This window comes from Zosterops lateralis (assembly GCF_965231275.1).
Source record: "Zosterops lateralis genome assembly, chromosome: 38".
Classification (NCBI taxonomy): domain Eukaryota; kingdom Metazoa; phylum Chordata; class Aves; order Passeriformes; family Zosteropidae; genus Zosterops; species Zosterops lateralis.
The window spans coordinates 735,013-747,435 of NC_139798.1; the positions used below are offsets into that span (position 1 = coordinate 735,013).

The following is a 12,423-nucleotide window of genomic DNA, read 5'->3' on the forward strand; positions in this document are numbered from 1 at the left end:
CATTAATTCCGTCATTAATTCCCTGCCATTAATTCCATGTCATTAATTCTCTGTCATTATTTTTGTGTCATTAATTGTGTCATTAATTCCGTATCATTAATCCCATTGTCATTAATTCCATATTATTAATTCCTTGTCATTAATTCCGTCATTAATTCTGCATCATTAATTTCGTATTATTAATTCCATCTCATTAATCCCCTGTCATTAATTCCATCATTAATTCCGTGTCATTAATTGCGTCATTAATTCCGTGTTGGATTTTGCCTTAATTCCCTGTGATTAATTAATTCCATGCGATTAATTAATTCCATCCAATTAATTAATTCCATCCAATTAATTAATTTCCATGTAATGAATTCCATACGGTTAATTAATATCCATATAAATAATTAATATCCATGTAATTAATTAATTCACTCACCATTAAATCCGAACGGTTCATTCCATTTAATTAATTCCGTGCCATTAATTAATTCCGTGCCATTAATTAATTCCGTGCCATTAATTGATACTGTGCCATTAATTAATTCCCGTGCAATTAATTAACCCCGTGTAATTAATTCCGTGTCCAGGGCATTAATTAACGCCCGTTAATGAACTTTGACCTCTCAGGGTGAGGGAACACAGTTAATTAACCCCCTCCATTAATTAATTCCGGCCTAATTAACAACATTCCAGGTTAATTAACCACCCTCCATTAATTACTCCAGTGCCTTCGTCTCTCCATTCCGGGTTAATTAGCGCCTTAATTATCCCCATGCTAATTAACCCACCTCGTTAATTGCTGCGGGTTCATTAGTGCTGCTAATTAATTATTAAAGGCTGTGCAATTTAATTATTATGATTAATTAATCCGCTCAAGGCGCTGCTGCTTTTCAAGGGGCTTAATAAAGTAATTAATATATTAATTAATCAATTAATCAATTAATTAGACAATCAATTAATTAATAAAATAATTAATCAATCGATTAATTAATTAATTGGGGGCCTAATTAACCGATTCCCGACTTGCCTTTACTCGGTTCTTGCCTCGTGCTGTTAATTAATAAAATTGACGTTAATGAATGAAATTAATGCTGATTAATGAAATTAACGTTAATTAATGAAATTAATTAACTCCTTAATGAACCACTCCAGCTCGTTTACATTCCAGGCGTCCCCTCCCCCGGTTGATTAATTAGTTAATTAGTTAATTAATTAGTTAATTAGTAAGTTAATTAGTTAATTAATGAAGGGGCGGGGCCAGCAGGGGAGGGGGCGTGGCCTTTAATGAGCGCGAGGAAAAGTTTGATTTAAATAAAAGTTTAATTAAATTTGAAAAATAAAAAGTCGCGTTAAAAGTTCATTTTAAAGAGTCGAGAGAAAATTAATTAAGAGTCGGGCGGGGGTTAATTAAGAGCGGGGGGGGAGGTGAAATAATTAATTAAAATAATTAAAATTAATAAAAGAATTAAAATAATTTAAAAATCGGCCGAGAGTTAATTAAGAGCGGGGGGAGGGAGGGTGGGGGGGAAATTATTAAAATAATAAAAATAACTAAAAAAATTAAAATAATTTTAAAAATAATTTTAAAAAAATAAAATAATGAAAGTAATGAAAATAATTTTAAAAATTAATTAAATAATTAAATGAATTTATTAAAATATAATAAAATAATTAAATTTGTTTAAATATTTTTAAAAATAAAATATTTTAAAAATATTTTTTTAAAAATAATTTTAATAATAAAAATAATTAAAATAGTTAAAATAATTTTAAAAATAATAAAAATAATTAAAATAAAATAATTTTAAAAATCATTAAAATAATTTTAAATATAATTAAACTAATAAAACTAACATACTTAAAATATTTTTAAAAATATTTTAAATAATTTAAAAAATAACTGGTAACTTTAGAAATAATTAAAATAATTTTAAAATAATTAAAAAATCTCAAAATAAAAAAATAATTTTAAAAATAATAAAAAAAATTAAAAATAATTTTCAAATAATTTTTAAAAAATTGACATAATTTTAAAAATAACTAAAATAATTTAAATAATTTTAAAATAATTTTTAAAAAATTTAAGTAACTTTTAAATAATTTTTAATTAAAAAAAAAAATTTAAACCATTTAAAAAAATAATTTAAAATAATAATTAAAATAATTAAGGCGTGTCACTGCAGGGGTGGGGGGAGGGGCAGTGGGGGAGGGGCCGCTCCCGCCCCTGGGGCTATTTTGGAACCGCGCCCCTCCCCCACCCCGTGGGAACCGAACCGGGGGCGGGGGGGGCGGGGCCCGGGGTGGGGGGAGGGGCCCCAAAGGGGGGGGAGGGGCCGGGGATGGGGGGAGGGGCCCGGGGTGGGGGAGGGGCGCTCAGAGGGCGCCTCAAGGTGGCCGCAGGTTCCGACCCCGGGGGGAGGTGGGGGAGGGGTGCGGGGGGGGTGGGGGGAGGGGCGCGGGTTATTTGTGGGGGGGGAGGGGTCGTGACCTCTGACCTTTGACCCCTCCCCCTCCCCCCGAATCGATCCAGGGCGATGGAGCTGCACGAGGCCGCCCCTCCCCCACCCGAGGTCAAGGTGAGCGGAGTGGGGGGTGGGGGAGGGGAAAGGGGGGTGGGGGAGGGGAAAAGGGGGGGTGGGGGAGGGGAAAAAAGGGGAGACCCCCCCCCCGCCCCTTCCCCCACCCCGGAATTCCCGCCATTTCCGGGTTTTCTTTTTTTTGGGGGGCGAAAAAAATTGGGGTTTTTTTTTAAAGGGTGGGGGAGGGGAAAGGGATAAACAGGGTGTGGCCGCGTGGGGGGAGGGGCGGGGATTGGGGAAAATTTGGGAATTTTTTGGAGGAAATTTGGGAATATCGTGTGAAAATTTGGGATTTTAAGGGGAAATTTCGGGAATTTGGGAGAAAATTTGGGATTTGGGGAAGAAATTTGGGGAAGAAATTCGAGAATTTGGGAATTTGTGGTGAAATTTGGGAATTTGGGGGGAAAATTTGGGAGAAAATCAGGAATTTGGGGAAAATTCGGGAATTTGGGAAGAAATTGGGGAATTTGGGGAGGAAATTGAGGAATTTAGGAGGAAATTTGGGAATTGGGGGGAAACTTGGGATTTGGGGAAGAAATTTGGGAATTTGGGGTGAAATTTGGGAATTTGGGGGGGAAAATTTGGGAATTTGGGGAGGAAATTCAGGAATTTTGGAGGAAATTTGGGAATTTGGGGGAAAATTTCGGGAATTTGGGGGGAAATTTGGGGATTTGGGAAAGAAATTTGGGATTTGGGGACGAAATTCTGGAATTCGGGGTGAAATTCAGGGATTTGGGGGGAAAATTCGGGAATTTGGGGATCTGGGGAAAAAAAATTGGGAATTTTGGGAGAAAATTCAGAATTTGGAAGGAAATTTGGGAATTTGGAGGCGAAATTTGGGAGTTTGGGGGGAAATTTGGGGGGAAATGAGGCTAAACAGGGAAAATTTGGGTCAGAGCCGGGAATTAGGGAGTTAATTTTGGGATTTGGGGCATTTTAAGGTGAAATCCGGGGATTTTGGGGGCAAAAATTCCCACCCTGAGGGTCAAGCAGAAATTTCCGGGGTTTGGGAGGTGAAAACGGGGGGATTTGGGGTGAAAAAAGGGGATTTTGGGGGCGAAACTGAGGATTTGGAGGGGGAAAGGAGGAAATTTGGGGTGAAAATGTGGAATTTGGGGCGAAAACAAAGAAATTTTGGGTGAAAAAAGGGAATTTAGGGGGATTTGGGGTGGGGAAATGGAGAATTTGGTGTAAAAATAAGAAATTTGGGGTCAAACCCTGCGGATTTGTGACTAACCCTTCCCAGGCTACAAACCCCGGATTTTTTTTGGGATAAAACCCCCATTTTTTTTTGCTAAAAACCCCGGATTTTTTAAAATTAAAACCCCATTTTTTGGTCTAAAAAACCCAGATTTTTTTTTTAATTAAACCCCCATTTTTTTGTCTAAAAACTCCAGATTTTTTTTGGTCAAACCCCCAATTTTTGGGTTATTTTGGCTTATTTTTTCCTCCCCTTTCTGTGCCATTTTTGGGAGTATAGAACCCGGATTTTTTTTAATTAAATCCCCATTTTTTGGGCTAAAAACCCCAAATTTTTTTGGGTCAAAAAACCCCAGATTTTTTTAAATTAAACCCCCATTTTTTTTTCTCTAAAAACCCCAGATTTTTTCGGGATAAAACCCCCAATTTTTGCTCTAAAAACCCCAATTTTTTTTTAAATTAAAACCCCAAATTTTTAATTAATTTAATTTAATTAATAAACCCCTCCCAGCACCTCCTGGAGACCCCTTTTGGGGTGATGCACGCCTGGATTTCGGGGTCCCCCCGGCCCGGCCGCCCCGCCCTGGTGACGTTCCCGGATGTGGGACACACCCGTGAGTGGCCCCGCCCCCTGCCCCGCCCCCCTGATCGCACTGACCACGCCCCCTAACTCTGACCACGCCCCCCACAGACGTGACGTGTTTCTCGGAGCTTTTCGGGCACGAGGAGATGAAGGAAATCGCCCGGAGCTTCCACCTGGTTCACCTGGAGCCGCCGGGGATGGAGGAGGGAGCCCCGCCCTACCCGCCCGGGTAACGCCCCCTTGAGCCTGGACACGCCCCCTTGGCTTTGGGCACGCCCCTTTGGCTTTGGGCACGCCCCCTGGGTTTGGACACGCCCCCTTCCCTGCCCTACCCAGCTGGGTAACGCCCCCTGACATGCCCCCTGAGCCTAGACACGCCCCCTTGAGCCTGCCCACGCCCCTTTTGCTTTGGTCACGCCCCTTTCCCAGGAAACGCCCCCTTTGCCCTGCCCTACCCAGCTGGGTAACACCCCCTGCCCCTGGCCACGCCCCCTTGGCTTGGCCACGCCCCCTTGCTCCACCCTACCCACCTGGGTAATGCCCCCTGACATGCCCCCCTTCCCAATCAATGGGTAACGCCCCCTTGACACGCCCCCTGCCACGCCCTGTCCCTGGGTAACGCCCCCCTGAGCTTGGACACGCCCCACCCACATAACACCCCCTGGCCACGCCCCGGCCACGCCCTATCCCCCCTGGGTAACACCCCCTGAGTGACATCATTGACCTGAGTGACCCCTGAGTGACCGCACTGACCCCTAAGTGACTCCTGAATGACCACTGAGTGACCCTTGAGTACCCCATGAGTGACCACACTGACCCCTGAGTGACCCCACTGACCCCTGAATGACCCTACTGACCCCTGAGTGACCCCCGAGTGACCGCACTGACCCCCAAGTGACCCCTGAATGACCTTTTGCCCCCCCAGGTACCAGTACCCGTCCCTGGAGCAGCTGGCCGAGGCTCTCCCGGGGGTCCTGCAGGCCCTGGGGTGAGTGTCGGGGAGGGGTCAGGCCACACCCCCCCGTGACCTCTGTCCCCTCTCTGACCTTTGACCTTTCTCTCTCCCATCCCCCAACAGGATCCGCAGCGTGGTCGGGGTGGGGGTGGGGGCCGGAGCGTTTGTGCTGGCCAAATTTGGGGTGAGTGGGGGGGGGGGGGGGCACTGGGAGGGACTGGGAGGCACTGGGAGGGACTGGGATAAACTGGGAGTGACTGGGAGGGAACTGGGGTGACTGGGAGGGGATTTGGGGTGACTGGATTAAACTGGGAGGAACTGGGAGTTACTGGGAGGGCGCTGCAGTTCCCCACGTGGCCACCAGGGGGAGAGACTGGGAGTTAATTGACAGGGACTGGGGGGCACTGGGGGGTCACTGGGACGGGATTGGGGACACTGGGAGGGGACTGGAGGACACGGAGGGGCAATTGGGGGGCACTGGGAAAGACTGGGAGGGCACTGGGACAGATTGGGAAGGACTGGGAGGGGACTGGGAGTTACTGGGAGGGACTGGGGGGGGATTGGGGACACTGGGAGGAGATTGGGGGGCTTGGGGGGGACTGGAAGGGAATTGGGGGACACTGGGAGGGAAAAGGGGGGGACACTGGGAGGGGACTGGGACAACACTGGGCACTGGGAGAGAACTGGGAGGGAATTGGGGGTCACTGGGATGGGACTGGGGGGCACCGGGAGAGGACTGGGGGGAGATTGGAGGGCACTGGGGTCACTGGGATGAGACTGAGGGGCACTGGGCGGACACTGGGGGAGCACTGGTGGGACACTGGGAGGGATTGGGGACACTGAGGGGACGCTGGGATGACACTGGGGTCATTGGGAGGGGACTGGAGGTCACTGGGAGGGATTGGGGGGCACTGGGAGGAGACTGGTGGGACACTGGGACGGATTGGGGGGGACTGGGAGGGACTGGGGAGGGGTGGGAAGGCACTGGGACAACACTGTGGGCACTGGGAGAGAACTGGGACAGACTGGAGGACCCTGGGAGGAGACTGGGGAGCACTGGGGTCAATGGGAGGGGACTGGGGGGCACGGGCAGGGCACTGGGAGAATACTAGGGGGCACTGGGAGGGACTGGGAGGACACTGGGGGACACAGGAGGGAAATGGGGGGACACTGGGAGGGGACTGGGACAACACTGGGCACTGGGAGAGAACTGGGAGGGAATTGGGGGTCACTGGGATGGGACTGGGGGGCACTGGGAGAGGATTGGGGGGAGATTGGAGGGCACTGGGGTCACTGGGATGAGACTGAGGGGCACTGGGCGGACACTGGGGGGGCACTGGTGGGACACTGGGAGGGATTGGGGACACTGAGGGGACACTGGGATGACACTGAGATGACACTGGGGTCATTGAGAGGGGACTGGAGGTCACTGGGAGGGATTGGGGGGCACTGGCAGGAGACTGGGGGGCACTGGGAGGGCACTGGGAGGGCACTGGTGGGACACTGGGACGGATTGGGGGGGACGGGGAGGAGACTGGGAGGGACTGGGAAGGGCGTAGGGGGCACTGGGAGGAGACTGGGGAGGACCTGGGAGAATACTGGGGGGCACTGGGAGAGGATTGGGGACACTGGTAGGGATTGGGGGGCACTGGGAGGGCACTGGGAGAACACTGTGGGCAGTGGGGGGCACTGGGAGAGGACTGGGGGACACTGGCATCATTGGGAGGGGACCGGGAGGAGATTGGAGGGCACTGGGGGGGCCATGGGCGGCTCTGGGGGTCACCTGGGGGTCCCTTTGGGGGTCACTCTGGGGCCCATTTGGGATCACCTTTGGGCTCACTCTGGGGGTCCCTTTGGGGTCACTTTTGGGGTCCCCCAGCTGCTGCACCCCGAGGCCGTGGAGGGGCTGGTGCTGCTCAACCTCGACCCCCGCGCCAAGGGCTGGATGGACTGGGCCGCCAGCAAGGTGGGCGGGGCCTCCGGTGGGCGGGGCTTCCTGGGGCGTGGCTTTGGGGTGGGAGGGACTTTGGTGTGGGTGGGGCCTCTGAGGGGGGGCTTTGGTGTGGGTGGGGCCTATGAGGGTGTGGCTTTGAGGTGGGGGCTCTGAGGGTGTGGCTTTGGAATGGGTGGGGTCTCTGGGGGCGTGGCTTCAGGGTGGGCGTGGTCATTAGAGTGTGGCAGGGTGGGAGGAAAAGGAGGGGGGTTGGGGGCGGACCCCAAAGGGATTTTAGCCCCATGACCCCCCACTTGACCCCTGAATGACCACACTGACCCCCGAGTGACCACAATGACCCCTGAGTATCCCCCAAATGACCACACTGACCCGAGTGACCTGAGTGACCCCACTGACCCCTGAATGACCACACTGACCCGAGTGGCCACACTGACCCCTGAATGACCTCTGAGTGACCCTGTCATCCCTTAACACCTGAGTGACCACACTGACCCCGACTCTACTGCCACCTGAGTGACCCCCCAAGTGACCACACTGACCCCTGAATGACCCCACTGACCCCCGAGTGTCCCTGGGTGGGTCTGGGGAGGGTCCCGAGGGGGTCTGGGGGGGGGTTGGGTCTCTCTGGAGTTTTTGGGGAGATTTAGGGGGATTTTGGGGTAATTTTGGGGGGATTTTGGGGGGTTTCTGGGGTTTTTTTGGGGAGGGGTCTCACAGAGGTGCCCCCCCAGCTCTCGGGGCTGAGGACGTCGACCAACGAGATGATCCTGAGCCACCTTTTCACCCAGGTGGGGCTGGGGGTCACCTGGGGGGGTCACTGGGGTTGGACATCACTGGGAGTGGACATCAACTGGGGAGGTCACTAAAGGGGTCATTGGGGGTGGACATCACTGAGGGGTCATTGGGAGTGGACATTACTAGGGGGTCACTGAAGTGGACATTACTGGGAGTGGACATCACTGGGGGGTCACTGAGGTGGACATTACTGGGGGGTCACTGGGAGGACAGTGGGGTGGACATCACCGGGTATGGACATTACTGGAACATCACTGGGATGGACATCACTGGGAGGTCACTAAGGGGTCACTGGGAGGTCACCGGGGGTGGACATCACTGGGAGTGGACATTACCAGGAGGTCACTGGGGCTGGACGTCACTGGGAGTGGACATTACCGGGGTGGACATCACTGGGGGGTCATTGGGAGTGGACATTACTGGGGGTGGACATCACTGAGGGGGGGTCACTGAGGGGTGGACATCACTGGGTAAGTCACTGGAAGTGGACATGACTGGGGGGGGACATCGGGGATGGACACCACTGGGGGTGGACATCACTGGGAGGTCACTGAGGGATCATTGGGGGTGGACATCACTGTGAGGTCACTGGAGTGGACATCACCGGGGGGTCACTGGGAGTGGACATCACTGGGGTGGTCACTCGGGTTGGACATCACTAGGGGGGGGACGTCACTGAGGGTGGACACCATTGGGAGTGGACGTTACTGGGGGGTCACTGGGAGTGGACATTACCGGGAGGTCACCGGGAGGTCACTGAGGGTGGACATAACCGGGGTGGACATCACTGGGGGGTCACTGAGCGGGGACATTACTGGGGTGGACATCACTGAGTGGACATCACCGGGGGTGGACACTGAGGGGTCATTGGGAGTGGACATTCCTGGGAGGTCACTGGGGTGGACATCAATGGGGGGTCACTGAGGGTGGACATCACTGGGGGGTCACTGGAGGGGGTGGACATCACTGGGGGGTCACTGGAGGGGGTGGACATTACTGGGGGGTCACTCGGACTGGACACCACCGGGGCATCCCCAGGACGAGCTGGCGGCCGCCCCCCCCCACATCCAGCGGCTCCGGGAGCACCTGGCGGCCACGCCCAACCCCGCCCTGCTCTGGGCCATGTACAGCAGGTGAGGGCGGGGCCTTGGGGGCGTGGCCAAAAGCAGGGGAGGGAGGTGGGGATTCCTCCCCATTGGCCTAAGTGGGGGGTGGGCATGGCCTTTGTGGGTGTGGCTTTAGGGGGTGGAGTTACAGCCACAGGACAGAGCCTGAGGGGTAAAAGGGGCGTGGCCAAAGGGAGGGAGGGGGTAGGGGTCACAAAGGAGGCGTGGCTAAAGTGTTGCCCCACCCCCCTCAGCCGTGGCGACCTGGGTCTGGAGAAGAGCGGAGCCGGGAGCCTGAAGTGAGTGACCACTGAGTGACCGCTAACCCCTGTATGACCTTGTGTGACCACTGACCCCACCAGTGACCCCTGAATGACCACGGACCCCCCAGTGACCCCTGTGTGACCCCTGACCCCCGAGTGACCCCTAAATGACCCCTGACCACTGTGTAACCCCTGAATGACCACTGACCTCCGAGTGACTGCTGACCCCCCAGTGACCCCTGATTGATCACTGACCTCTGAGTGACCCCTGAATGACCACTGACCCCCCCGTGACCCCTGAATGACTCCTGACCCCTGTGTGACCACTGAATGACCAGTGACCCGAGTGACCTCTCACTGACCAGTGACCCCTGAGTGACCCTTCACTGACCAGTAACCCGAGTGACCCCCAAGTGACCCCTGACTGACCAGTGATCCTCAACTGATCCCTGAGTGACCCCTGACCCCCAAGTGACCCTTCCACTGACCGTTGACCCCCGAGTGACCCCTTGCCCCTCTCCCAGCTGCCCGGTCCTGCTGGTGGTCGGTGACAACTCCCCCCACGAGGACGCCGTGGTGAGTGGGGGAGGGGCGGTGGCCTGGAGGGGAGGGGGGGGGAGGGGAGTGGTCACTCAAGGTGAGTGGTCACCTGACCCCACCCTAAACCCCTGTGACCTTTTTGGGCCCCTCCCTCCAGGTGGAGTGCAACGCCAAACTGGACCCGACACAAACCTCCTTCCTGAAGGTGATGACCTTTGACCCCCTGTATGACCACTGAGTGACCACAGAGTGACCACTCAATGGTCACTCACTGCCCTCTTTTGCAGATGGCCGACGGGGGCGGGCAGCCGCAGATCGCCCAGGTGAGGGGTCAGAGGTCAGGGTGGGGTGGTCACTCAGTGGTCACCCGGTGGTCACTCGGCGGTCACTCGGCGGTCAGCGCTGACCGTTTCTCCCCCCCAGCCCGGCCGGCTGACCGAGGCCATGAAGTATTTCCTGCAGGGGATGGGCTACAGTGAGTAACCGCGGGGCTCATTAATATGCATGAGCGGCTCATTAATATGCACAAACAGCGGGAGCCAATGGGGTGAAGGGTGGGGATGGGGGGTGTGGCTTGGGGGTAAGGGGGTGTGGTTAAAGGAAAGGGGTGTGGCTTAATAACACGGGCAGAGGTTTGGAGGGAAGGTGTGGTTAATTGGGGAGGGGGCGTGGCTTGGAGAAAAGGGGTGTGGGTAAAGGGAGTGGGTGTGGTTTGGTACAAAGGGGTGGGGTTTACACAAAAGGGGTGTGGTTTAACAGGGAATGGGCATGAGTGGGAGAAAAGGGGTGTGGCTTACACAAAAGGGGCGTGGCACAGAGGGGGTGGGGTGTGGGTTGGAGGGGCGTGGTTTACACAAAAGGGGCGTGGCTCAGAGGGGACTGGGCATACACAGAAGGGGCGTGGCTCACACAAAAGGGGCGTGGCTTGGATGGGGTGAGGCATGGCTCAAAGCAGAAGGGGCGTGGCTCAGAGCAGAAGGGGCGTGTCTAAAAACCCCTCCCCCTGACCCCGCCCCGCAGTGGCCGCCTCCGCCATGACGCGCCTGTCCCGCTCCCGCACCGGCTCCGTCACCGTCGGGGACGGCGAGCGCAGCCGCAGCCGCACCCTCAGCCGGGGCAGCACCGGGGCCCCCAGCCCCGCCCCGGCCCCTGCCAGCCCCTGAGAGTGCTGGGGATCCCTGAGAGTGCCTGGGGACCCCCAAAACGTCCCTGACCCCCCTAAAAGTGCCTGGGGACCCCCGAAATGTCCCTGACCCCCCCGAGAGTGCCTGGGGACCCCCAAAACGTCCCTGACCCCCCGAGAGTGCCTGGGGACCCCCAAACGTCCCTGACCCCCCGAGAGTGCCTGGGGACCCCCCGAAATGTCCCTGACCCCCCTAAAAGTGCCTGGGGACCCCCAAAATGTCCCTGACCCCCGTAAAAGTGCCTAGGGACCCCTGAAATGTCCCTGACCCCCCTAAAAGTGCCTGGGGACCCCTGAAATGTCCCTGACCCCCCTGAGAGTGCCTGGGGACCCCCAAAACGTCCCCAAACCCTGCAGGAGTCCCTGGGAGTCACTGGGACCCCCCAAAACATCACTAAACTCTGCAGGAGACACAAGGAGTCCCTGGGGACCCCCTAAAACATCCCCAATCCCTACAGGAGCCCCTCAGAGTCCCTGAGATGTCCCAAAACATCCCTGAACCCTTCAGGAGCCCCTGGGACCCCCCAAAACATCCCCAAATCCTGCAGGAGCCCCTTCACCATCCCCAGGATCCCCAAAGAGTCCCCTGGGACCCCCCAGTGGCCCAAAGGAACCCCCCAACCCCACTGGGATCCCCTAAAACACTCCAGGGCCCCATCCCAGAAACATTCTGGGATCTCCAACCCCCAGAATCTCCTCTGAGGAACCCCAGGGACCCTCAGGGTCGCCCCAAAAATGGCAATAAATGGTGAAAGCAGTGACAGAAATGTGTGGTGTGTGTCCAGGACCTGCACTGGGATCATGAGGAGGAACTGGGAGGGAAAGGGGAACACAGGAAAACACAGAGGAAGGAAATTTGGGGCAGTGGGAGGAAAAAAGGAGCAAAATCTGGCACTGAAAAGGAGATAAAAAATGTCAAAAGGGATGCAGGAAACACAACGAGAACCCTGAGGATAAAACAAATCCAGGACAGCTCCAAGGGCAGCCAAAGTCGAGGTGAAATCCACATTTTGTTGGCATTTCCAGCACAGACACACCTGGAAGGGAAAATGAGGATTCTTACCTGTGCACAGGAGCTCCAGGGTGGCCAAGAATCCAAACTGACAAGTCCAAATGAATCCTTGAGGTTTCTGTGCAGGAAATCTCTGGTCCTGAGGGTCCATATTCCCCCCCGGCCGGGGCAGGGCTGGGCCAGGGGAGCAGCAGCAGCACCGACGGGGTTAATCCATCCTGACAATGGGGTTCTTCTTCTGTTCAGGGTGTCCTGGAGGAGAAAA

The 12,423-nt window shown here is 54.0% G+C and overlaps 1 protein-coding gene across 5 annotated transcripts; it reads left to right on the top strand.

The window, feature by feature from the left end:
* Positions 1-2,329: 2,329 nt before the first annotated feature.
* On the top strand, positions 2,330-11,554 carry LOC310921938 (protein NDRG2-like). 5 transcript variants are annotated; one of them, XM_083882193.1, is made up of 16 exons: positions 2,330-2,378; positions 2,519-2,564; positions 4,279-4,381; positions 4,459-4,579; positions 5,276-5,338; positions 5,429-5,489; positions 7,185-7,271; positions 7,991-8,047; positions 9,093-9,187; positions 9,415-9,459; positions 9,948-9,999; positions 10,121-10,168; positions 10,251-10,286; positions 10,387-10,438; positions 10,984-11,208; positions 11,347-11,554. In XM_083882193.1, exons 2-15 carry the CDS (start codon positions 2,523-2,525, stop codon positions 11,124-11,126), a joined length of 1,005 nt encoding a protein of 334 aa, XP_083738319.1. In that variant the 5' UTR covers positions 2,330-2,378; positions 2,519-2,522; the 3' UTR covers positions 11,127-11,208; positions 11,347-11,554. The 5 variants fall into 5 exon arrangements, with proteins under 5 accessions (XP_083738319.1, XP_083738320.1, XP_083738321.1 ...); XM_083882194.1 differs by having other exon boundaries at positions 11,387-11,554; XM_083882197.1 differs by having other exon boundaries at positions 2,336-2,407.
* The last annotated feature ends 869 nt before the right edge of the window (positions 11,555-12,423 follow it).